At 34.8% G+C, this 26,472-nt stretch overlaps 1 protein-coding gene across 1 annotated transcript; it reads right to left on the reverse strand.

Annotated features, from left to right (window-relative positions):
• Positions 1 to 1,692: 1,692 nt before the first annotated feature.
• Positions 1,693 to 19,576, reverse strand: LOC127704639 (17-beta-hydroxysteroid dehydrogenase 14-like). The gene is made up of 9 exons (XM_052208777.1): positions 19,433 to 19,576; positions 13,647 to 13,685; positions 12,954 to 13,051; positions 11,568 to 11,634; positions 10,257 to 10,348; positions 9,076 to 9,180; positions 2,930 to 2,997; positions 2,419 to 2,515; positions 1,693 to 2,039 (listed from the first exon to the last, which is right to left on the reverse strand). Exons 1-9 carry the CDS (start codon positions 19,518 to 19,520, stop codon positions 1,875 to 1,877), a joined length of 819 nt encoding a protein of 272 aa, XP_052064737.1. The 5' UTR covers positions 19,521 to 19,576; the 3' UTR covers positions 1,693 to 1,874.
• Positions 19,577 to 26,472: the final 6,896 nt, after the last annotated feature.

A 26,472-nucleotide genomic window follows, 5' to 3' on the forward strand; every position in this document is an offset into this window, starting at 1 on the left:
GGAAAGGCCTTTCGACACACCAAATTCATAAAGTTTTATTTCATTCATACCCTAATGAAATGTGGAGAAATCTGAATATAAATAAAAATGAAGTGCCAATTTTTTCAATAAGAACAACCAAAATGCTTAAAAAAATGCAGGAAAAAAAGTCAACATATTGATTTCATTTGTAAACCCGACATATTTACAACCTGTATAATTTTATGAAAAAAAAAACAAATAACTACATGTAACCTGCTGCAGTATAAAAACATTTGGTGCTAGCATTTTCATTTACGATAAATTATTCTTTCAGACTCAAATAATATCAATTTAAACCACCTCTTTCTACACAATCTTTAACTTTATATAGATACTTATTCATTTATAAATTCTTGTCTTAAAGGGACATTTTTAGATGCATGATTTTTGCTATTAGTTGTTATTGGCTTTGAACTAGCTGTCAGTAACTGTGAGTACTCTCAAATCTGTACTTAGTGTCTTTTTGTTGTGGGGATGTATAAGTACCTTGCCTTGTCCACTCTGTGTTTTTGTTAGAGTATTTCTATTTGTATCTATCTGATGAGTAAAGCCTTTTTCAACTGATTTTTATAGATTGTTCTTATGTTGTACTGTAACACCACTGTCCCAGATTAGGGAGAGGGTTGGGCGCCCGCTAACATGTTTAACCCCGCCACATTCTGTATGTGCCTGTCCCAAGTCAGGAGCCTGTTATTCAGTGGTTTTTATTTGTTTCTGTGTATCATATTTGTTTTGCATTCATTATTTTGTACATTTTGTACATAAATTAGGCTGTTAGTTTTCTCATTTGTCATTATGGGACTTTTTATAGCTGACTATGCGGTATGGGTTTTGCTCATTGTTGAAGGCCATACGGTGACCTATAGTTGTTAATCTCTATGTCATTTGGTCTCTTGTGGAGAATTGTCTCATTGGCAATCATACCACATCTTCTTCTTTTTATATTAGCTGTAAAATTCATGTCTGTTTGATTTCATGTTATAGGTTAAAAAAATAAGTTAATCATCGTTTTCACCTGTTTAAGAATATTTATTTGTGGATTGAATCGGTCAACAAAATAGTTCACCTTTGTTTCACTTTCAATGTTGATATTTCTTTTCCTTTTAATGGCTTAACACGACTAATACATGCGTAACCAATCTCTAGCTAAGGGGTTAAATTGAATGTCACATGAATACGGATTCAATGAGGTCGAATTATTCACTTGCAAGTGAATAATTCATCAGCAATGTTTCTTATCTTATTTTCACAAAATTGAACTAAACTGACTGCTAAAAGCAAATCATTATTTCACTGTTTCACTTTCATAAGTGATTGAACAAAAAAAAAACATATTTAAATTTTTTTATATATCTCATAGCTAATGCCCCTTTAACATTATTTTTAATTACAATCAATACCCACTCCATGCAAATAATGAATCTGGTTTAATGTGAGATGCCTACATACTGGTCACTCTCATTATAAATTATCAATTAGAAATACCTCTTTCCAATTATTATTATAAATCATCAATTAAAAATACCTCTTTTCAATTATTCTTATAAATCATCAATTAAATAAAAATACCTCTTTCCAATTATTCTTTCAACAAAATATAAACTCATTAATATTTTTTTTATAAACCAACACCTATCTTTGTCAAATAATGTGCATTATCTAAATTAGGGATGCATAAATTACTTCCACTCTTATTATTAATCATCAATTGACATTCCCTCTTTCCAATTATTCTTTCAATTACATATATACTAGTTCATTCATTATATACCAACACCCATCTTTTTCTTGTATAAATCACTCCCAACTCCTGCTCCTTGACAACAATTTGTGAAATCAAATATCTTTACATTCTAGTCATATGTAGACTTCTTTTCCAGTTTTTGATTCTTATTTGCATAATTTAATTCTGCCCCTCCTGATAAGTTGAGATCTATTCCTGTACAGAAAGTTGCATCAGCTGCCAGATATAGGAATGCTAAACCACTTTCTTCTAATGTACCATATCGACCAATCAACTGAAAAACAAGAGGTTAAGGAACTAAAACAAAATCTTGAGATCACCATTAAATTGTCTGTCATTAATGTTAATTCTTTCTTCCATATAAATTGTTTTCATTTTATCCTCAACTGTTTTTCATAATTTTGTTATCTTTTCGATTTTTCCATTTAAAATCAATCATTTGAAGCTCCCTCCTTTTCCAATTGTGAATTTTCCTTGTATATAGGTAGCTGTAATATTGTCTAAGTCCTTACAGTATTGTTTTAGATGAAATCCCCAAAATTAACTAAATTACTTAATCAGCTTCATTTGGACTGTCGGATAGTTGTCTCATTGGCAATCATACCACATCTCCTTATTTTTATAAGCTTTCTATAGCAGCTGTTTAAATTTACCTGAGCATCTGCACCTGCTTTTTTGGCAGCCTCTGGGTCACTAAATGAATTAGCTCCAGCCTCCCACATAGGTGTCCAAACATTTCCAGGAGAAACACTGAAAATTTATTAATGATTTTGAAGCCTTTCATCAATGTTTCCCACATGTGATAGTATCATCATTTTCTTCCGTGTTGTTTTATATTTGCCAAAATGATTATCATATCTTTCACAAATATTTTTTTTAAATGGAACGATTTTTATCTACAACACATTCAATCATGAAAAATCACATAACACATAAAAGGACCTATACCCTAGTGACTATTATCCATGCAACTAATGACTATTACCCTTGCTCTTTAGAAGTGATATTTTTATAATTCTTCCTTAAATAAGTTTTTTTTTTAAAATATTTTCAAACAAAAAAGACAATTTAAACTGAGCAATGACAGTGGTAAAACATCAATGCAGGCTTAATGTAAATGTCTTTTATCCAAATCTTTCATTTAATTTATCATTCTGTACTCACGAGTTTACTCGAACATTGTACTTTGCCTCATCTATTGCCAGAGCTTTGGTCATTGCTGTTATAGCTCCCTACAATTTGTAAACATAATTATTGATAGTTAGGAATCAATATCAATATATACCTAGATAGGAGCCTTGGTGGCCGAGTGGTCTAATTAGTTTATCTACTGTATCACTAGCCTGTCAACACTGAGGTTGTGAGTTTGAACCCAGCCTTGGTGGCCGAGTGGTCTAATTAGTTTATCTACTGTATCACTAGCCTGTCAACACTGTGGTTGTGAGTTTGAACCCAGCCTTGGTGGCCCAGTGGTCTAAGTAGTTTATCTACTGTATCACTAGCCTGTCAACACTGACGTTGTGAGTTGGAACCCAGGCTCGGTGGCCGAGTAGTCTAAGTAGTTTATCTACTGTATCACTAGCCCGTCAACACTGTGGTTCTGAGTTTGAACCCAGCCTTGGTGGCCGAGTGGTCTAAGTAGTTTATCTACTGTATCATTAGCCTGTCAACACTGAGGTTGTGTAGGAACCTTGGTGGCCGAGTGGTCTAATTAGTTTATCTACTGTATCACTAGCCTGTCAACACTGAGGTTGTGAGTTTGAACCCAGCCTTGGTGGCCGAGTGGTCTAAGTAGTTTATCTACTGTATCACTAGCCTGTCAACACTGAGGTTGTGAGTTTGAACCCAGCCTTGGTGGCCGAGTGGTCTAAGTAGTTTATCTACTGTATCACTAACCTGTCAACACTGAGGTTGTGTAGGAGCCTTGGTGGCCGAGTGGTCTAAGTAGTTTATCTACTGTATCACTAGCCTGTCAACACTGAGGTTGTGTAGGAGCCTTGGTGGCTGAGTGGTCTAAGTAGTTTATCTACTGTATCACTACCCTGTCAACACTGTGGTTCTGAGTTTGAACCCAGCCTTGGTGGCCGAGTGGTCTAAGTAGTTTATCTACTGTATCACTAGCCTGTCAACACTGAGGTTGTGAGTTTGAACCCAGCCTTGGTGGCCGAGTGGTCTAAGTAGTTTATCTACTGTATCACTAGCCTGTCAACACTGAGGTTGTGAGTTTGAACCCAGCCTTGGTGGCCGAGTGGTCTAAGTAGTTTATCTACTGTATCAATAGCCTGTCATCACTGAGGTTGTGAGTTTGAACCCAGCCTTGGTGGCCCAGTGGTCTAAGTAGTTTATCTACTGTATCACTAGCCTGTCAACACTGAGTTTGTGAGTTTGAACCCAGCCTTGGTGGCCGAGTGGTCTAAGTAGTTTATCTACTGTATCACTAGCCTGTCAACACTGAGGTTGTGAGTTGGAACCAAGCCTCGGTGGCTGAGTAGTCTAAGTAGTTTATCTACTGTATCACTAGCCTGTCAACACTGAGGTTGTGAGTTTGAACCCAGCTTGGTGGCCCAGTGGTCTAAGTAGTTTATCTACTGTATCACTAGTCTGTCAACACTGAGGTTGTGTAGGAACCTTGGTGGCCGAGTGGTCTAAGTAGTTTATCTACTGTATCACTAGCCTGTCAACACTGAGGTTGTGTAGGAACCTTGGTGGCCGAGTGGTCTAATTAGTTTATCTACTGTATCACTAGCCTGTCAACACTGAGTTTGTGAGTTTGAACCCAGCCTTGGTGGCCGAGTGGTCTAAGTAGTTTATCTACTGTATCACTAGCCTGTCAACACTGAGGTTGTGAGTTTGAACCCAGCCTTGGTGGCCGAGTGGTCTAAGTAGTTTATCTACTGTATCAATAGCCTGTCATCACTGAGGTTGTGAGTTTGAACCCAGCCTTGGTGGCCCAGTGGTCTAAGTAGTTTATCTACTGTATCACTAGCCTGTCAACACTGAGTTTGTGAGTTTGAACCCAGCCTTGGTGGCCGAGTGGTCTAAGTAGTTTATCTACTGTATCACTAGCCTGTCAACACTGAGGTTGTGAGTTGGAACCAAGCCTCGGTGGCTGAGTAGTCTAAGTAGTTTATCTACTGTATCACTAGCCTGTCAACACTGAGGTTGTGAGTTTGAACCCAGCTTGGTGGCCCAGTGGTCTAAGTAGTTTATCTACTGTATCACTAGTCTGTCAACACTGAGGTTGTGTAGGAACCTTGGTGGCCGAGTGGTCTAAGTAGTTTATCTACTGTATCACTAGCCTGTCAACACTGAGGTTGTGTAGGAACCTTGGTGGCCGAGTGGTCTAATTAGTTTATCTACTGTATCACTAGCCTGTCAACACTGAGTTTGTGAGTTTGAACCCAGCCTTGGTGGCCGAGTGGTCTAAGTAGTTTATCTACTGTATCACTAGCCTGTCAACACTGTGGTTCTGAGTTTGAACCCAGCCTTGGTGGCCGAGTGGTCTAAGTAGTTTATCTACTGTATCACTAGCCTGTCAACACTGAGGTTGTGAGTTTGAACCCAGCCTTGGTGGCCGAGTGGTCTAAGTAGTTTATCTACTGTATCACTAGTCTGTCAACACTGAGTTTGTGAGTTTGAACCCAGCCTTGGTGGCCGAGTGGTCTAAGTAGTTTATCTACTGTATCACTAGCCTGTCAACACTGAGGTTGTGTAGAAGCCTTGGTGGCTGAGTGGTCTAAGTAGTTTATCTACTGTATCACTAGCCTGTCAACACTGTGGTTCTGAGTTTGAACCCAGCCTTGGTGGCCGAGTGGTCTAAGTAGTTTATCTACTGTATCACTAGCCTGTCAACACTGAGGTTGTGTAGGAGCCTTAGTGGCCGAGTGGTCTAAGTAGTTTATCTTCTGTATCACTAGTCTGTCAACACTGAGGTTGTGTAGGAGCCTTGGTGGCTGTGTGGTCTAAGTAGTTTATCTACTGTATCACTAGCCTGTCATCACTGAGGTTGTGTAGGAGCCTTGGTGGCCGAGTGGTCTAAGTAGTTTATCTACAGTATCACTAGCCTGTCAACACTGAGGTTGTGTAGGAGCCTTGGTGGCCGAGTGGTTTAAGTAGTTTATCTACTGTATCACTAGCCTGTCAACACTTAGGTTGGGAGTTCTAACCATGCACATGGCAGATGAGTTTGACTCCAATCTTAATTGACTAGTATTGTCAGTTTTCCTGCAGAAGGTCCCTGGTTCTTTTGGGGTACTCCAACTTCCTCCTTCAAAATAAACTAGCAGCCAAATAATAGCCAATAGTGTTGAAAGTGCTGTTAAATACCAAAATTCAATCAATCAATCAAGTATACCCAGATTATACTTTTCCACATCTGTTCTTCAAACATCATTAGACTTCTCTGATACTTGTCAAAGCATTAACCATGGTCAATTTTTCAGTTCATCATAACCATTCATTGATGTTTTCTACATAAAAATAACTTATGAACCAAATGTTTTCTGGTCATCTATAATGAGTATTTATTTTATATCTTCTTTATCTAATCATAACAAAGTTTTACATGTGTATGATTCCAAATAAAAAAAGAAATGAAGGAGAATATGGAATGTACAATCTACGTACAAATATTAGGACATTAGATGTCTTAGTTTTTAACCTGACTGAAAATGGCTGGAGCCTCCCAATATTTTCAAAATTAAAACATTCCAAGAGGCAAAATATCCTGAGGAGGAGGTAAAAATAGATATCTTTCACAATTGTTTGGCCGAGTGGTCTAAGTAGTTTATCTACTGTATCACTAGCCTGTCAACACTGAGGTTGTGAGTTTGAACCCAGCCTTGGTGGCCGAGTGGTCTAAGTAGTTTATCTACTGTATCAATAGCCTGTCATCACTGAGGTTGTGAGTTTGAACCCAGCCTTGGTGGCCCAGTGGTCTAAGTAGTTTATCTACTGTATCACTAGCCTGTCAACACTGAGTTTGTGAGTTTGAACCCAGCCTTGGTGGCCGAGTGGTCTAAGTAGTTTATCTACTGTATCACTAGCCTGTCAACACTGAGGTTGTGAGTTGGAACCAAGCCTCGGTGGCTGAGTAGTCTAAGTAGTTTATCTACTGTATCACTAGCCTGTCAACACTGAGGTTGTGAGTTTGAACCCAGCTTGGTGGCCCAGTGGTCTAAGTAGTTTATCTACTGTATCACTAGTCTGTCAACACTGAGGTTGTGTAGGAACCTTGGTGGCCGAGTGGTCTAAGTAGTTTATCTACTGTATCACTAGCCTGTCAACACTGAGGTTGTGTAGGAACCTTGGTGGCCGAGTGGTCTAATTAGTTTATCTACTGTATCACTAGCCTGTCAACACTGAGTTTGTGAGTTTGAACCCAGCCTTGGTGGCCGAGTGGTCTAAGTAGTTTATCTACTGTATCACTAGCCTGTCAACACTGTGGTTCTGAGTTTGAACCCAGCCTTGGTGGCCGAGTGGTCTAAGTAGTTTATCTACTGTATCACTAGCCTGTCAACACTGAGGTTGTGAGTTTGAACCCAGCCTTGGTGGCCGAGTGGTCTAAGTAGTTTATCTACTGTATCACTAGTCTGTCAACACTGAGTTTGTGAGTTTGAACCCAGCCTTGGTGGCCGAGTGGTCTAAGTAGTTTATCTACTGTATCACTAGCCTGTCAACACTGAGGTTGTGTAGAAGCCTTGGTGGCTGAGTGGTCTAAGTAGTTTATCTACTGTATCACTAGCCTGTCAACACTGTGGTTCTGAGTTTGAACCCAGCCTTGGTGGCCGAGTGGTCTAAGTAGTTTATCTACTGTATCACTAGCCTGTCAACACTGAGGTTGTGTAGGAGCCTTAGTGGCCGAGTGGTCTAAGTAGTTTATCTTCTGTATCACTAGTCTGTCAACACTGAGGTTGTGTAGGAGCCTTGGTGGCTGTGTGGTCTAAGTAGTTTATCTACTGTATCACTAGCCTGTCATCACTGAGGTTGTGTAGGAGCCTTGGTGGCCGAGTGGTCTAAGTAGTTTATCTACAGTATCACTAGCCTGTCAACACTGAGGTTGTGTAGGAGCCTTGGTGGCCGAGTGGTTTAAGTAGTTTATCTACTGTATCACTAGCCTGTCAACACTTAGGTTGGGAGTTCTAACCATGCACATGGCAGATGAGTTTGACTCCAATCTTAATTGACTAGTATTGTCAGTTTTCCTGCAGAAGGTCCCTGGTTCTTTTGGGGTACTCCAACTTCCTCCTTCAAAATAAACTAGCAGCCAAATAATAGCCAATAGTGTTGAAAGTGCTGTTAAATACCAAAATTCAATCAATCAATCAAGTATACCCAGATTATACTTTTCCACATCTGTTCTTCAAACATCATTAGACTTCTCTGATACTTGTCAAAGCATTAACCATGGTCAATTTTTCAGTTCATCATAACCATTCATTGATGTTTTCTACATAAAAATAACTTATGAACCAAATGTTTTCTGGTCATCTATAATGAGTATTTATTTTATATCTTCTTTATCTAATCATAACAAAGTTTTACATGTGTATGATTCCAAATAAAAAAAGAAATGAAGGAGAATATGGAATGTACAATCTACGTACAAATATTAGGACATTAGATGTCTTAGTTTTTAACCTGACTGAAAATGGCTGGAGCCTCCCAATATTTTCAAAATTAAAACATTCCAAGAGGCAAAATATCCTGAGGAGGAGGTAAAAATAGATATCTTTCACAATTGTTTGCGGAACGTAATTGTTTTGTCATATCTGCATAAATGACAACTTATGACAAAGACATTGTTTAAACAAGTTTAAAGTAAGAAAATACTTAGGGGCAATCATATTAAAAAACCAAAAAAATATCAACCTATATGTGAAATAGTGTTTACTATCCTCTGTTTGTTCTTTTACACATAATATTGCGGGGAAAAAAAACATAGCTAAATGCCTGCAAAGTAAAGTATACCTTTATTCCATTTATCAGATAACTGGGGAGTATTACATAGGGAAGTAGCATGCCAACAAAGTATATTGCATTTGTATTTGTGTATTATTTTTTAATGAGAATAGTAAAAAAGGGAAATTGCCTGCAAAATAAACTCCTACTGCTCATCCATTGTATAGAATATTGAAAGATTAACACATGATATTACTGTTAAAAACATTTTACAGCAGGTATTTAGTAAATAGTCTTTTTAATCACATAAAATTGCTTAACTTTCAAATTCAAATTTGGTATGAACAAACAGCATTAGTAGATTTAATTTACCTGGAATTATTATTATACAATTAATCGTCATTTCTCACCTTTGTAGCCACATAAGTTACAGCTCCTTGTTGTCCTATCTGTGCAACCAAACTAGAATCATTGATAATATTCCCTTCTGTTTTTCTTAAGTGTGGTAATGCAAACTGAAAATCATTATAAAAATATTTCACAAACAATTCCAAACATGTCATATGCATGTGATCATCTGAGTGAATTTTCTTGCAATATGTCAATTTTACTCTTTATAGAGTATCAAGAGCTGTTTTAAAATAAATTAGGTGATTAAAAATATTTTGCTTACCAGAAGTTGGAACTTGTGCAAAGTCACATGCAGCAAGCTGTTTCTTCTGAGTTATGTATATTTCAATACCATAAGAATTGTTAATAAAAACTCTAGAAAAAATCTTAATTGAACTGAGAATTTTTAAGTAAATTGGTTTTATGTGATTTCGTCACTGATGTTAAAATCCAATTAATCAAAGAGACCTACAGACAACTACAAAATTTTGTATTAACATATTTGAATAAAAAAAAGCACTATTGGCGCTACTATCAAAGTAAAATTGAGGAATAACTGCCTTGTAGTTGACTTCTTGCAAATATAAATGAACTTTCTCACTGTTGCAAATGGGGTTTTAAATAGTAAATTAGTTCCGTTCAAGTACAACTGATAAGTAGATCATTTTTCTGATTTTCCTGCTATTATCATATACCGGTAAGTAAAAAGCATGTCCAGATGGCAATATAGAAGAAAATTAGTACTACATGGCAATAGGAATCCCCCCTTTGAAAAAAAGGGAAGAAAACATAAAGCCCTGTCGAAAACATGTGCCTCATAAAAAATGAAAAGATACATATCAATGTACTGTGCTGAAGGAATATATAGTCAATGCATAGAGCTAATTATAGAGGTTTAATGAACCTGTAAAAATTAAGAAACAGAAACTTGGAGGATATGCATGCTTTTCAACGTGAAGCATTTTTAATTTTTTTTAAAACTATATTGAATTTGTTCAAGTTTTCCCTCCCTTTTAGCCCTTTTTGTGTAGTCAGGGCAATAACTAGCAAATGTGCTGCAATAATATTATAGCAAACCGTAAGGTTGTCTATAATTGCTTACAGCCACTTCATTTGAACATTGGTGGATAGTTGTCTCATTGGCAATCATACCACACCTCCTTATTTTTATACATATTCCCAACTTCATATAAATAATTACCTTTGAAAATAGGAAATAGTTAACAACATTTGTATTAAGAAGTTTCCTGAAATCATCTGCACTAAAATCATCTATAGGCATGTGAGGTGGATCTGAAGGTAAAAGTTGACATTTTATTTGAGACACAGAAAAATGTCATGCTGAAAGATCAAGCATTCAATTTCAATTGTAGTGTTGACTTCAAAAAGCATTTATTGCATTGTTTTCACTATAGGCATGCATTAGTAATATGCTTAATGGATTATGCCTCGTATCTATCAGAGAAAATTTGTATTTCATGCTTACTTATTTGCCCTATGCACATGTTTTTTTTCTGCCAAGTTATCTAATATATATCTCGATGTGCCCTATGGTTGTCTAAATGTTTGTATTGTTTTTGCACTCTTCAGTGTGATTGTCGGGCTAAATTATGAAAGTAAATGTTTGATTTCTTTGCCAGATTTATTTTATTGCTATTACTCCATGCCTTTGTTCTTCAATTCACAGTTGTGGCATGATCATCAGTTTGCAAAGAATTCCCCTCAAAACAGTGCTAGGGAATGTCTTAAAATTGCAGTGAAGTGAGAGTTTTTTGCTTCATATTGAAGGCATCACTGTGACTTTCAGATGAAGAACAGCAATAACAGCATTGTTCCTTTAATTTTTGTGTTTTTTGCTGTGCATGTACTGATTTTGTGTCATGAATGGATACCCCATATCCTTTTTTCTATTAATGAAATTAATTAAGTTTTTTAACCATGTTAACTGATTTTCTAGAAAGTAAATTTGTCACAAGATAAAATAACCATAAATTATTCATGACCTTTGTTATAGGTTACTTATGCTGTCCAGCATTGTTAAGACCTTTGTTATAGGTTACTTACACTGTCCAGCATTGTTAAGACCTTTGTTATAGGTTACTTACGCTGACCAGAATTGTTAAGACCTTTGTTATAGGTTACTTACACTGTCCAGCATTTGTTTAGACCTTTGTTATATGTTACTTACGCTGTCCAGCATTGTTAAGATTTGTTATAGGTTACTTATGCTGTCCAGCATTGTTTAGACCTTTGTTATAGGTTACTTACGCTGTCCAGCATTGTTAAGACCTTTGTTATAGGTTACTTACGCTGTCCAGCATTGTTTAGACCTTTGTTATAGGTTACTTACGCTGTCCAGCATTGTTAAGACCTTTGTTATAGGTTACTTACGCTGTCCAGCATTGTTAAGACCTTTGTTATAGGTTACTTACGCTGTCCAGCATTGTTTAGACCTTTGTTATAGGTTACTTACGATGTCCAGCATTGTTAAGATTTGTTATAGGTTACTTACGCTGTCCAGCATTATTAATGAGACAGTCAATTCTTCCGTATCTGTTAACTGTTTGGTCTATCACATTCTATAAATACAACATTGTGTACATTTAAACAAATATTTTGTCTCAAATTTACAATGAATGCTCCAAACTTTTGGTGCTTCTATTAAAGTAAATCGACTCTTTTTGTAGTGGACTACTTGCCAACTATAAAAAACTATTTTACTGTTGCAAATAGGTTTTTCATAGAATGTGAAAGTAAAGTGGGAATAGTGTGCATTGGTGAGTGTAAAATATAAATAAACATAGTCAATATGTGTGGGAATAATGTGCATTGGTGAGTGTAAAATATAAATAAACATAGTCAATATGTTATTATTTAAAGTATAAAAATAAGGAGATGTGGTATGATTGCCAATGAGACAACTAACCACCAAAGTTCAAATAAAGTGGATGTTAGCAATTATAGGCAACCATACAACCTTTAACAATGAGAAAGAAAAAACCATACCATATAGTCAGCTGTAAAAGGCCCTGACATGAAAATTATGAAAGAATTTAATTGAGAAAACTAACGGCCTAATTTATAACAAAACAATTTACGAAAAACAAATATGACAGGCATGAACCAATGACAACCACTGACTTGGGACAGGCACATGTGTGTATGTGCCTGTCTCAAGTCAGGAGCCTGTAATTCAGTAGTTGTCGTTTGTTGCTGTGTTACATATTTGTTTTTCGTTTATTGTTTTGTACATTAATTAGGCCGTTAGTTTTCTCAATTGAATTGTTTTACATTTGTGATTTCTGGGCCTTTTATAGCTGACTATGCGGTATGGGCTTTGCTCATTGTTGAAGGCCATACAGCTGTTAATTTCTGTGTCATTTGGTCTCGTGTGGAGAGTTGTCTCATTGGCAATCATACCACATTGTCTTTTTTATACAAAAATAATGTTTTATGTTTGTGTGTACCATTAACTTAGGATTTTGCAATTGTTGAGGGTGTTTTTGTTTTTAACAGAGCAATGCTAATCAATACACTCATTTTATTCTGTACATATTTTTTTCAAATTTTATATATTATATTTTTATTTGAATTTTTAAGGGGTGGTTGGGATATAGAAAAAAAATTAGTGGATGTGTTTTGTTTTTAGTATTATGCTAGCTTTTGTTATCGTTTTATTTTGTTTTGATCTCCCTTTTTTTAAGGGTAGTTGTTTTTTTATTTTGCTTTTTTGTTCAATAAGAAACAAACAAAAAACTTAGTTATTGAAATGAATATAAATTTTTATAATATAAATTATGTAAATACTACATGGCAGAAAATTAGTTTTATACTTATAGGAAATAGTTTTCATTTTTCAGTAAAAAAAAATCAATATAACCCAACATCATTGACTAACCTTTATATCTGATTCTTTAGTAACATCACATTGTACAAAATAAGCTTCTCCAGGACCTAAAGAATTCATCTCCGATTCAACTTCCTTTCCTTCTTTCTCTAGTTTAGAAATAAAAATAGATTTCTCAAAATAATTGTTATTTTATCAAATAAACTTTAAAAAATTTGGTTTCGATCTAAATTTCATATGTCTAAATAATATTACAACAAATAAAAAATGTGGATGCAAATATACATTAACTAAATCATTACAACCATTTCCTCTTTCTAGCATTAATATTAAACATTTCCTTTGTTCTGCACTATTATCTGCCTTTGGTAAATTCTTCTTTCAAGAATGTCATTTTAGAGGACAATCACTCTCTATTAGGCCCTATAACCTTTGGGGAGACCATTTCTCATTACAATTCTTACTGATACTTTATGCGGAAGATTAACACAAACAAATATGATTTAACTTCTTTAATTCTATGATCAACCATAAAAAAATGTTGAGATTTAAAATGATAAATGTCAGATAAAGGGTGCACCAATTATTGTCATATCTGCCACTGGACTTTATTTTAGAAAAAAAAGTCAGATACAGGGTGCACCAATTATTGTAATAGCTGCTACTGGACATTAGGTAAACAAATCAGCTAAGTTCCACATATAGACAACATTGCGATAAAATGATAATTTTAGGAATATATACCTCCTCTTGAACAGAACACCACTTTGGCACCATTTTTTACTGAAATATAAACAAAAATGCAGAAAAGATTTACTATTCATAAATGATGTCTTCTGGTCATTTGTGTGTTAATCAAAAGAATTTTTTTTTTATTTAGTTGTTTTTGTTTTTGTTTGTAGGGGGGTTTGTTTAATTTTTTAATTTTTGTTTTCTTGTGGGTATTTTTTGGGGGAGGGGGGATAACTGTCAAAGGGAAAGTCATCAAATGACACAAATTACCAAACGACATCTGTTGTGTTGCTGTCTCACTGATGTTATTCTACATATTTTTTTATTTCTAAACAAAATGCTTTAAACAAATAATTTTAAAAACTATAAAAGTCATGAAGGTGTGTGTTCCTATGTAGTAAAATTTAGATGTCTCATAAAATATTAATATAAATCCTGGATAAAATAAATACCAGCATATTATAAACATGATAAATACACATTCTTTATTACAACTGTTATAAACATGTAATATTTTCACCCATTTATTTTTACATAAATTTAAAGACTCCTTATTAACACCATAGGCTGTAACAGGGGTTATTACAATATGATTTTATCAAAATCAGATCAGTTTTAACAAAAATAGCATCAAGTTATGAATTCATTTGTTTTGCACTGCGACTTAATTTGGAGTTTAGTTAACAAGAATTTTCAACATGTCTGGGACTTCTCTGGTGTTATTTCTGATAGTTCCAAAGTAACTTTTGATAGGTGCATTAATATTTTGTAATAAAATTTCAGATTATCTGATTCTTAAATCATGTAAATAAGAAATTAAGTCTTTGTTTTGTGGTATTTTGTGTCCAAAAACAGGGAAAAAACTATGTCCTCCTAAATCATTTTTTGTAAATAACAAAACATTAAGCAGTGCTTTCTTTTATATTTGTTGACTTTCATTGCAAGATTTTTTGAGTGATTAACACTAATATGTTTTGTTTTAACCTTATTTTCATCTCCTTGTATTTATTTTTCAGAGTGTATGATGACATGCAGATTTCTTGAGGTTTAATATTACAGTAACACACACATTCCTTTTTTTTCAAATAAATCAGTCAGATTGTACATTTATAACAATTTGTCACAAATATGAAATATTCCCTTTTAATAAGAAAAACCTGAATCTTTAATTTTTTTAAAGGCATACCAAATACATTAAACATAACGTCACAGTACCAAAATTGCACCTATTTAGCAAAAAAAGCAGTGGAAATCTTACAATGATTTGACATTATGCACATCTTTCAACATAGCTAGTTATATATATGTAGATATGCACAAAACTTTCACAGTATATATTAAAAGATTAAGTGTTCACTGGAAAAAGTAAAATCTATGGAAACATCGCCATGCGATGTTCATAAAAAGTCATCTTTTAAAAATTAGCAAATAAAATATGTTGCATTAAACTAAGCATCCATTTCTTAAAAAATGAGTAGTAAGCATGGACTAATTAATGTCAAATGGTTTTAAATATTTGAAGAAATAAAACAAAACATCTGTTATACAATTTTTAAGGATGTGAATTTAAGCATGGATGCAATTTGGAACTCATCATTACAGAATCATGGATCGTTTGGAGGTTTATTCAAACCCATTTTTCTATGATTCAATATGGATTTAAAATTAAATTGGTGGAACAATATAGTTAATAAGGATACATCTACAAAATAAACCCAGAATGGAAACTTTTGTCTGGATCATAAGAAAACATAGGTGAACAAGTTGCTTTCTTTAAAAAAAGAAATGCAATCATGAACCTATAAATGCCTGTTTGGCATGAACGATCAGATAATTAGTACATAAGGAATCATAATTTTACCTTTTTTAATATAAAATGTAGAAAAACTGATATGGGTTCTTAATGAAGCTGCTTTTCTATGTGGGGTATTATTTTCTTGTTAAAGAAATAATATCTCTTCTCTCTTCCAATAGATAACATTACAACATGCAATCTGATTAAAATTCAGATCTATCTTAACTCGCATGCTCGTACATATAAGCATACGAGGATAACGAAAACACATCTCTATATTTAGATTAGATTGTACAACATGCTAAATAAGAAGCAACCACTGTTTGTTCCATTCTGAGGTGCTATTTTGGCAATTAGAGGTAGCTTCCTGGCTAAAGTCGAAATGTAAATGTGAAAACAGTCTTTGTTTTGAAGAAGTTTATGAAATGAATCATGATTGTTTGTAGCCAGTTTGAAAATAGTTCAAAACCCTAAGCTATATTCATATTAGTTATCAATTACACTGGTTTATATGGTTTGGTCATTGGCTATCATATTCGAGATATGCTTGATCTCAATTTATTTATACCCCAGGCAACAAACTCAAAACAGACTTTTAGAGTAGAAACAATTTGAAACCTCAACTTTATACTTGAATCAGTTTGCTCAAACATTTCGTTTTATACGGATATTGGTTTTAAGAAAAATAATTTTTACGAAGTTGTCGCCAAACACGCTCTAGACCTCTGTCAACTAGACCCTCTAAATTCGCTTATGACTACATATTGGCTCGACTCCTTGAAAACAAATTGACGGAATTCCCAAAAACTTGCACGGATTCTTCTTTAGGTGGGACATGAAGTTGTGCACCAGCTGCTTCAATTTTTAATCTGATTTTATTTTGAGGAGGAGGTGGGTTGTTTCACATACCGAAAACAAATGAATTCGCTTTGCCATTTATAACTATATGTTTTGGAGAGGGAAGTCGACACATGTGCCCTTTGGAAAACTCACACATTTTTCTAAAGAAAATTAACATACGCTTCTCTTATTTCATAAAAGAATCATGAATAGATGATACTCACCTTCCTGTTATTTTAAGTCTTTGGACAATTGCTAATCTATCCTCGCAAACCACATACCGGTAGTAATTTATGATAGTTTTCAATGCCAAACATCGAGGAATATATCAAACCTCAATTTGTTTTATTTCATTGACCATAAGTTTTAAATAAAAAGTGAGTTATCACCTCAACTCCAAAGAAAATCACTCAGTGTCTGTAAATCTTTTCATATCTTTAGAATTAATTTAAGGACTCAAACGCATATTCATCTATGAACAGTTTCGATGTGACGTGTAATTTCTGCATTTAACACACATAAAAGGTGCCTTTAAATTTCCTCATAATTTCCAGAGTTAACTTGTATTTTTAAATAAGATTAAGTATGGTTTCTTGAAGTAAAAAAAGGAAGATGTAGTATGTTTGCCAATGAGACAACTCTCCACTAGAGACCAAGTGACATAGAAGTTAACAGCTATATGTCACCGTACGGCCTTCAACAATATGAGCAAAACCCATACCGCATAGTAAGCTATAAAAGTCCCCGAAATGACAACATTAAACAACTCATACGAGAAAACTAACTACCTGATTTCATAGCGTTGTCATTTATTATAGTTATTGCTTTTGTTTTCTTATTTATGTTTTAGTTTGATAAAAATGTTGAGCCTTAATTACTATAAATAAAAATTCATTATCTTATCTCTGACTGTATCTATCATCACTCAGTCTCTTTAAGGAAATTCGTTATTTTATTTCTGACTCTGTACTAGTATTTCACCACTGCTATTGCATATGCATAATCCTTTTTTCTGTTACACGACATCACAAACACCAAGCCCAAACACTTAATTTTTTTTCTTCAGAATTGTCATTCAACATACCGCTAAAATATATTAAAAAATAAAAATTTTGTTGTAGCATCTTATATCTGCACTTTACACAACTCAACGATTCTTTAAGGTTCAGTTTGTTTTTCTTTTCTTTAAATTGTTTTTGTTTAAATTTGTATTTTTTTTCCAATATTTTACAAGTTAAATTATATGTGACTATAATAATTCCGTTTTCGTTATTTTAATCAAAATAGGAACAATTTTAGAAACACCTTGATTGTTCCCATCCTTCCTGGACGTAGAACTTTAATTGCTGCTTAAATGGACTTACTCTTTTTTAATTTTGCTAAAATGGCTCAGTTTGAAAAATCGTAAGAACGCCCAATCCATTGACCGTCACTTTTTTCGCTTAAAATCTACTTGATCTCCAATGTGAACACAGCTTGTATTTCAGAAACCTTAACATATGCGACTCTAATTTAATTAGCTATTGATGTAGGCTATCAATCAGTCTCGATGAACACTTATCTCTATAGCAACTGTTGGACGCTAATACATATTCATTAAATCAATTCATTACCTATTACGCCATAGAAAAGAACAGATGTATTCCAAAAAGTCAGTAGACATTTCCGGTATTCCGAAAGACTACAGCATCAATTAATATATATGGGTGAATCCTCAGGGGTTCACGCAAAAAACTGTCAAAATAGGTGCAATTTGGGTATCCTCATGTTAGTCTTCATATAACTTAGCCATGTGACACTGTTATATAACACAATGAATCCGGGTCCGTTCGCGCCCAATCACGTTCGCCCCCTTTCACTTTTGCACCCTACACGTTCGCACCCAGAGTCCGTTCACACCCTACACGTTCGCGCCCAATTTTTATTGGTTTTGTGTTTAATAATTTGTAAACGAGTTTTGGTAAGTGTATTGCTATAAATATATATTTTTTCATTGTTTCTAAATAAAGTGAGATTCTGACAAGGTTTTTTTTTGTGTCATGGTAAATATATTGCTATAAACATTTTTTTTCATTGTTTTTAAATAAAGTAAGATTCTGACGACCAGTATTTTATTTTTGTATTGAATAATTTTTAATCATGTTTTGGTTAGTGTATTGTTATAAATATTTGTTTTCATTGTTTCTAAATAAAGTGAGATTCTGACAACGTTTTTTGCATGTGTTAATAAAATCTTAATCATGTTTTGGTTAGTGTATTGCTTTAAATATTTCTTTTTTATTGTTTCAAAAGGAATTGGGATTATGAAAACGTTTTTTATATGTGTTGAATAATTCGTAATCATGTTTTGGATAGTGTATTGCTATAAATATTTTTTTTCATTGTTTATGAATGAAGTGGGATTCTGACACACATGGGATCAAAGGAGCCAAGCTGTTAAAAACAATTATCTTTCATGTTTTTTATTTAAAATCTTCAAAGTTTTACTCATTCCAAGCTAAATACATGCAGTATTTACATCACAGCAAGTTAAAACAACCATGACAACAATCATGATTTTTAAACACTCAACAATAACACCAAATTAGGCTGTGTATAAATACCAATTAACAGTAATCATACATAATTAACATTTAATAATTAATCATCAAATCAATTTAAAACAATATTTCATTTAAAAATTCCCGAATTTTTATTTATAAAAATAAAAATATTTTGATATAAAAATCTACAAAACATCTAAAAATTTATCAGGTTTTTTAATAAAAAAAAAAGGTGCGAACGTGTAGGGTGCGAACGGACCTAGGGGGCGAACGTGTGGGGTGCGAACGTGTAGGGTGCGAACGTGTATTGGGCGGGAACGGACCCGATACCTAACACAATGATGTATTGGATGTGACTGATGAGAGGCATTCTCTGGATACACCCGAAGGCTTGGTCACCAATGGTGGTTGAATTACCTAAGATCTTCCCACCGTATTTTTATTGACAACTACCACTTTGGGTGGTCATGCTCTGAAGGTAAACATATGAACAGTCTGAGACGGAAGGTGGTGATAACATATGTTGTCGGTTCAATTTTCCCCCTGTATCATGTATGTATCATTTTTGAAATGACAGTTACTTCAACTGCGAGTAATGACAACAGATAAAAGATTCCTACCAAAAATTTCTACGCAACCCTTCCCGATACCCTTTGAACCGCCTGTTATTACTGCAACTTTATCTTTGTATCGCTGGGCGTCTGCCATTTTTATCAGTCACATGACACAAACGTTAGGTAAAGTTGACTACCCTGTGAATATTGATCAACAACGTCCTATTTTGTCATATAAAAGTTTTGTCATTATTTTTCCTGCAAATGCAATTATACACTTTTTGATTACAGAATTTTCATATAAGGTATAGCCTGTATTATAAAAGGAGATGTGGCATAAAATCCAACGAAACAGCAACAAATCCTTAAAAAAATCAACCAATTGACAAACTGGCCAGAGTTAATAAGATCATATCATGCAGTGCAGCTTGGGGAATCCCTTTTTCTATACCTTTTGTGTTTTTTTTTCACTTTAATTTTTTTTTTTTTTTTTCTTTAATGTTTTAACTATTTTTTTTAATGTTTTGTGTGCTTCAGTGCTCAGTCTTATTCATACGAATTCAGGGATGTATCTTGGGGTTTATGTAATGTGCACGCCCATGCAAATGGAGAAGGAGATGTGGCATAAAATCCAACAAAACAGCAACAAATCCTTAAAGAATTCAACCAATATTGACAAACCAGAGTTAATACTATCATAATATCATGCAGTGCAGCTTGGGGAATCCCTTTTTCTATACTGGGCTTTTTGTGGGTTTTTTTTTTTACTTAGTTTTTTGGATTAATTTTCTTTCATGTTTTAACTATTTTTTTTATTTTATGTATGCTTGCTCAGTCTTATTCATACGAATTCAGGGGCGTAACTGGGTTTATGTAATGTGCACGCCCAAATAGAGAAAAAGGGGGGGGGGGTCCCCAGAATTTTTTCTTCACTAGACGCAAAATGGTGCATTCAAATGGAAGTTTTTAACGACTTTGACTGGTTATACAGCCCTTGCACGGTCGGCTCATGGTTCATTTTGGAGGCATTTCAGACTTAAATCAGACACTTATTCAGACATGGTTTTATTGATTTGGTAAATAAATTCATTGACCAAAATCTGCCCTTCGCCAGTGATTTGGCAGACACTAAGATTTCCAAAGCTTTGTCCAAATTCACCTCAAAATCGCGATGGATATGCATGTATGAGTCCGAGTGGTGACAACCTACCATTCTTCATGGTTGACTGCACGTATGTTTTCAACCGCCTAAGAACGCTGAATGACCTTTCAGCAGTAGCGCTGGCAAATGGCATTGTCAACAAAATGCACATTATTGTATCTATAGACGGATAGAGAACATTGATTAAGGCATCAAGTGGCTTACAAAGAGTTGTTGGAATTTCATCACGGGGTGTTATTTCCCAGCGGGTACGCCATCGAGCAACTTCTTTCTTAAACTCGTCTAATGATAATTAGAGGTTTGAGCGTTGGTGATTTTTCCTACATGACGAGGCAGCAAATGTTGTGTATAAAAGCGATTCTCAGATTTTAAGAGTCTTGACTGAAGTTCCATGATCAAGCATGTGGTCCAAAAATGAATAATACAATGGAATTTGCCAGTACTGTTTATGTGTCTCGGCGGGGTGGTTGGCACGGTTCGTTTGTCTACCGCATCGTCTCGGCATGTTTTCGTCGATATCGAAAGGTTCAGCCAAATCTAATGCAGTCTGGTACAGTTCGTCCCAGACTGACTCGTCCAGTCGTTCTGCTCGTAACATCTAGATGACAGTTTTACATTCTCTAATAGTTTCAAGAAGGTCGCATTCAATGCCTTGAAGAAAGATAGATAATTGAACGGTGCTTTTCAGAATATGCTCTGATACGTACCACTAAAGATAAAATTATAACAAATTCAAACCTCATAATTGAAGCCTTTGTTTTGAAATCGTTCTAGTGCATGCACCACGACTGGGAAGGACGTCTCAAAGGTGTATAAAACGTCTGCATACGCGGCTAGTCCATCTCGTTTCAAAAAGGGTTCGCAACTTTTGTCGTTTGTCCAATGTTTTCTTTTGTTGAGTAGTCGAATGAAAAAGCAACTTCCTGTACGGTTGACATGACATTACGAACAGACATCCTTACAACTATGAACTATAGCTAAGTTCAGACATTGTGATTTGCAATGAACATATATTGCCCCCGGAACAGCTCCTAGAACTCTTGCCTGAACACCGTTATATTTTCCGGGCATGTTGGCTGCTCCATCATATATTGCCCCCGGAATAGCTCATAGAACTCTTGCCTGAACACCGTTATATTTTCCGGGCATGTTGGCTGCTCCATCATATATTGCCCCCGGAATAGCTCATAGAACTCTTGCCTGAACACCGTTATATTTTCCGGGCATGTTGGCTGCTCCATCATATATTGCCCCCCCCCCCCCCCCGGAACAGCTACTATAACTCTTGCCTGAACACCGTTATACTCTCCGGACATGCTGGCTGCTCCATCATATATTGCCCCCGGAACCGCTCCTAGAACTCTTACTTGAACACCGTTATACTTTCCGGACATGCTGGCTGCTCCATCATATATTGCCCCCGGAACAGCGGATAGAACTCTTGCCTGAACACCGTTATATTTTCCGGACATGTTGGCTGCTCCATCATATATTGCCTCCGGAACAGCTCCTAGAACTCTTGCCTGAACACCGCTATATTTTCCGGACATGTTGGCTGCTCCATCATATTCCATCTGCGCTTTCAAGAGTTTAAAGCAACAGTTCTGCTAAATTCTCACCTGAAGTGCTGGTTGCTGCAAAAAATCAAGGAAGTCTTCTTTATATATATTTCATTGCTAATATGATCTCTCTCCAGGTAGCGAAGACACACAGATAGATTTATCCGTAGTTTCGTCTGCTGTAAGAACAAAATATCTATTACTGTTGCACCTCTCAACTATGGTTGTGCGAATTTGATTTCCAATAATATTTATTATTTCATTTTGTATATCAGGTGGGCTATATTTTGACCCACTATTAGTATTAGCTCAGTGTTCGGTGAGTATCACGTCACCCTCTGCCTTTGAATTCAATATTGCCATAAAGTTACTACGTTCCGGAATATGACCGCGAACTGAAATGTTTGACAAATAAAGTCTCCATAATCTTCAAGTACATGCCTATTTTTAATTACCTGTGTTTTTCTAAATTACGAAAATTTGTTTATAATTGGTTCATCTTTAGATTCTTTTGAACAGATTCGAATGAAATTTTCCACCATGGCTTCGAAATTGAAATGCGGTGAACTTTCTCTGAGGTGCCTTATTTTTTTAAAACAAGCTAATTTTGATCAGTCCGTTACTTTGTTTATATGACTTTTTACAGGCATTTCGTCATGTAGAAAATGGTGCATTAAACCTGGTTTTATAGCTAAACCTCTCACTTGTATGACAGTCGAATTTCAGTTTGTTCTAATCGTTAGTTCATGAGAAAACGTGATATTAATTTCATACACGACTATCATCTATAATGGTATGTAAGTACATGTTTTCAGTAAACAGGAAGCTGGTAGGCAATGCATGTGAAAATGCATCACAGTATATTTTGCCAACAAAAAATATAAAAAGAACTAAGTTACAAATGTGCTTCAAAATACTAGAAGTCGATATTACGAATAAATTCGCCAAAAAAATAGAATATCAAATGAATTTGCTTCAGTTGATGTTATCAAATAGTTAATTTGATATAAATATGAACGTTGTTTTGAATCAGACTTGCACGCTTAAGGATTGTGTACACTTTTGTTGTTTCAATGCTAAACATATGGAATTTTGCGCTTATCCAGAAGGTAAAGAACGACTCAGAATTTGGACCCGGTGAAAAAAGAGCGTACAAGAAAGTAGTACATATTGAAAACAAAATAGTTCCTACGGATAGGTGTAATACATCAATAAAACAGCAATCCAACAACACACAATTGAACAGCATGAGATTCGCTGTTTTTTACTTTATTAGATTTTCAGTTCAAATATACACCACTTTTCACGTGCATGAGGTGGAGGTTTGATTATGACGGCATTATAGATTAGTGAAGTATGTTAGCCAAATAAAATAGGATCTTGGAGCGGGACTATCTTCAGCGCAGGCCTACGTACGTAAACAGACGAGTTACAGTGTTGTGCAATACCGTCAATCTGAGTTGATGTACATTTTATATCAAAGTATAATATCGACAACAGACGAAGAAACAGCGTAGTTTCATCGTAAAGGATTAAAACTGTTAAAGTCTGTTTTAAGTCGAAGTCAGAGTCACACTGGCATAACCATTCAGTGAGGGGTGAAAGTCGTAAGTCGAAGTTGACATCGCTATGGTACCAGATGAAACGGAACTGTGGAGAAACACGGCTAACACTGCAGTGTAAGAGGCAGAATCAACTGTTAACACTGCCGAAGAGGCAGTTAAATTGATTACACCCAGACAGATTATTACAGAACAAAGAAAATTGCATATTGAAAACAGCTCCTCTTGTTAGAGCCACGAAATCTTTCAAAAAGAGTCTGACTATTGTTGATATAAAAACATATAATCACTAAAGAAGAAGTGGTTTTTTTCCCTTTTTTTCCTCTTCATTTAGTTTTCGTTTATTTGAATATGTCTCAAAAAATATAGTAAGACTTACATAGAGCGTGCAAGGATGTATGTGCTAATTTCCCAATATGGTTTGTGTGTAAATTCTTTTATTTTGCGCTTAACTTGACTATATACCAGAAGGTATAAAACCACTCAGAATTTAGACCCGGTGACAAAAGAACGTACAAGAAAGTAGTACATATTTAAAACAAAATAGTTCCTACGGATAGGTGTAAATATAAAACCATTTAGAACATATTTCAGTTACTAAGGTATCAAATGAAAGGTGAAGGACTGGTGATCCTTCTAGAACACATATTGACTGACAATTCTGAATAATACAAAAATGTATAAATGAATTCTAAAATTGAGTGCATATTTTGCCTGTTTCTCAGATATGAAGTACCTGGCTTGGTATATCCCAATTTTTGGTAACCAGTACGGTCTGATGTTTAAATAACGGTATATTGATCCCGCCCCCATAAAATGTTTGGAAGTAAACATAACTAACCTGGATAAGAATGAGGGCCAAGAAAAGGTGGTGTGCCTGTCCCAAGTCAGGAGCCTGTAATTCAGCGGTTGTCGTTTGTTGCTGCATGTACATCATATTTGTTTTTCGTTCATTGTTTTGTACATAAATCAGGCCGCATCTTATTATTATATATCTCTTAATCATGAAAAAACTTCCGCCAATGTTTCATACAATTCTTTGACGGTATGACAAGGTTATGTATTTTAATCATTGCATTGTATTGCACACAGATATGAGGGGTCTGGATAGGGTTTACAGAATAGAGAATAATGGGCGAATTAAAAGTGCAGAATAAATGGCTAAAAAAATAAAGAATAGAGAAAAATAAGCCAAAAAATTAAAGAATAAAGAATGAAGGGGTGTTGAGATATAAAGAATAGAGAATAATGGGCTAAATTTATATAGAATAGAGAAAAATAGCTGAATGAAAATATTAAAGAATACAGAATTGAAAGACCCCGTATCCAGACCCTCAGATATGTCCTCCTATACTGTTTATGGCGTTGCTGTTAGGCATTTTCTCTGAAGTACAGTAGCTGATATTAGAGTGTAGGACAGCATATCATTCTTTAATAAACTAAAGTAAATAAAACACCATGCAACCGCAATTACTAAACAGCAACATGAAGAACTACCTTCATCAATTGGTAAACTAAGCCAAAAACGAGGAAATAAATTAGACTGTTGAGACAATTTCTTAATAACAATTAATGTATGGCTTTGTAATCTGTGGTTTGTATTTTCGTCAGATGTGCCTTAGCTTTGTGATTGGATTTACTGACATAATGGCTTTAATATCCGTGAAATATTTGCTACTAGACGTTAAGTAGAAAACATTCAAATCCAAATAAATCCGCTATATTTGATTCAAAACAAAACTGGCAGTGCTATCAGATTTATATGATAATATTTTTTTTCAGCCATCTGTGCACACGGAAAATTAAGTGATGTACGAATAAAAGGAGATGTTAGGTATACGTCAGTGAGACAGCAACCGAACTACAGAAATAACCGAAAGACATCTAGAGGGAGATGTGTAGACTTCAACAAAAGACAAGTGTCCTAACATTATGTCTTATAAGTGCTATCAGATTTGTATTCTTTGTTCAGCCAGCAGTATACACGGAAACATTAAGTGTGAAATAGAAGGAGAATCAGATGAGGTTTATACTTCAATGGAACAGCAGCCTGACGACAGAAAAAAAATAAACATCTTGATGCATATATAAAGTCTTCGACAAATAGACAGGTGACCACACATACACAATATGTCTCGCTCTTAATTGTCTCGATTTCATGAAAGATATATATAAATTCAACAGAAACAATCAAAGATCTGCTATTAACACACAATTCTCTAAATAAGGGGGGGACATTACGATATGACATACTATAACTAACGACAACGTTCCTCACTGATGTGGGACACACTCAAGTTTAGGAAAATGAAATGTTACAGGTTTAAACTTAAGTTGGTTTTTTTTTAATTATCAACCATCCCCCTTTTATCTTACAACGTTACAAGAAGAGAGAAGGGAGAAGTGGCATCTAAGATTCAATCCCGTCGACTCAATGTACGTAAGGGTTTCACTCCGCCCCGTCGAGGGCTATGTTACCAACAGAACTAGACTGTAATTACTAGACTGCGGTTAGATTACAAATCTTGCGTTGCAAACTTAGATGTAAAAATTATTTGATGAAAAAGGTATGATAATACGAAAATATCTCAAAGTTTTGCAAAATTTCTGTTTGTTATCAGGAAAAAACCATGATAAAGACTCATTTTATGATTGAGTCGTTGTTTAAAATTTTTTGGGACTATTTAATTTTAATCTGTGCAGATCACAACTTCAAAAAATACGAAAAATGCCAAAAACCTTACAAACGTATATAATACGTATATAAACGATCCAGATTTTTGTCAATACCTTCTCTGAGGAAATTTTGCAAATTGTGTACTA

Source organism: Mytilus californianus, unplaced genomic scaffold (genome assembly GCF_021869535.1).
Source record: "Mytilus californianus isolate M0D057914Y unplaced genomic scaffold, xbMytCali1.0.p SCAF_6, whole genome shotgun sequence".
Classification (NCBI taxonomy): Eukaryota; Metazoa; Mollusca; class Bivalvia; order Mytilida; family Mytilidae; genus Mytilus; species Mytilus californianus.

Coding starts and splice junctions, on each gene's coding strand:
- LOC127704639 (XM_052208777.1), bottom strand. CDS start 19,520: ATGGCAGACGCCCAGCGATACAAAGATAAAGTTGCAGTAATAACAGGC. Junction 13,052..13,646: donor GGTGTTCTGTTCAAGAGGAG/GTATATATTCCT, acceptor TTTCTAAACTAG/AGAAAGAAGGAAAGGAAGTT. Junction 2,040..2,418: donor AAGCAGGTGCAGATGCTCAG/GTAAATTTAAAC, acceptor CTTGTTTTTCAG/TTGATTGGTCGATATGGTAC.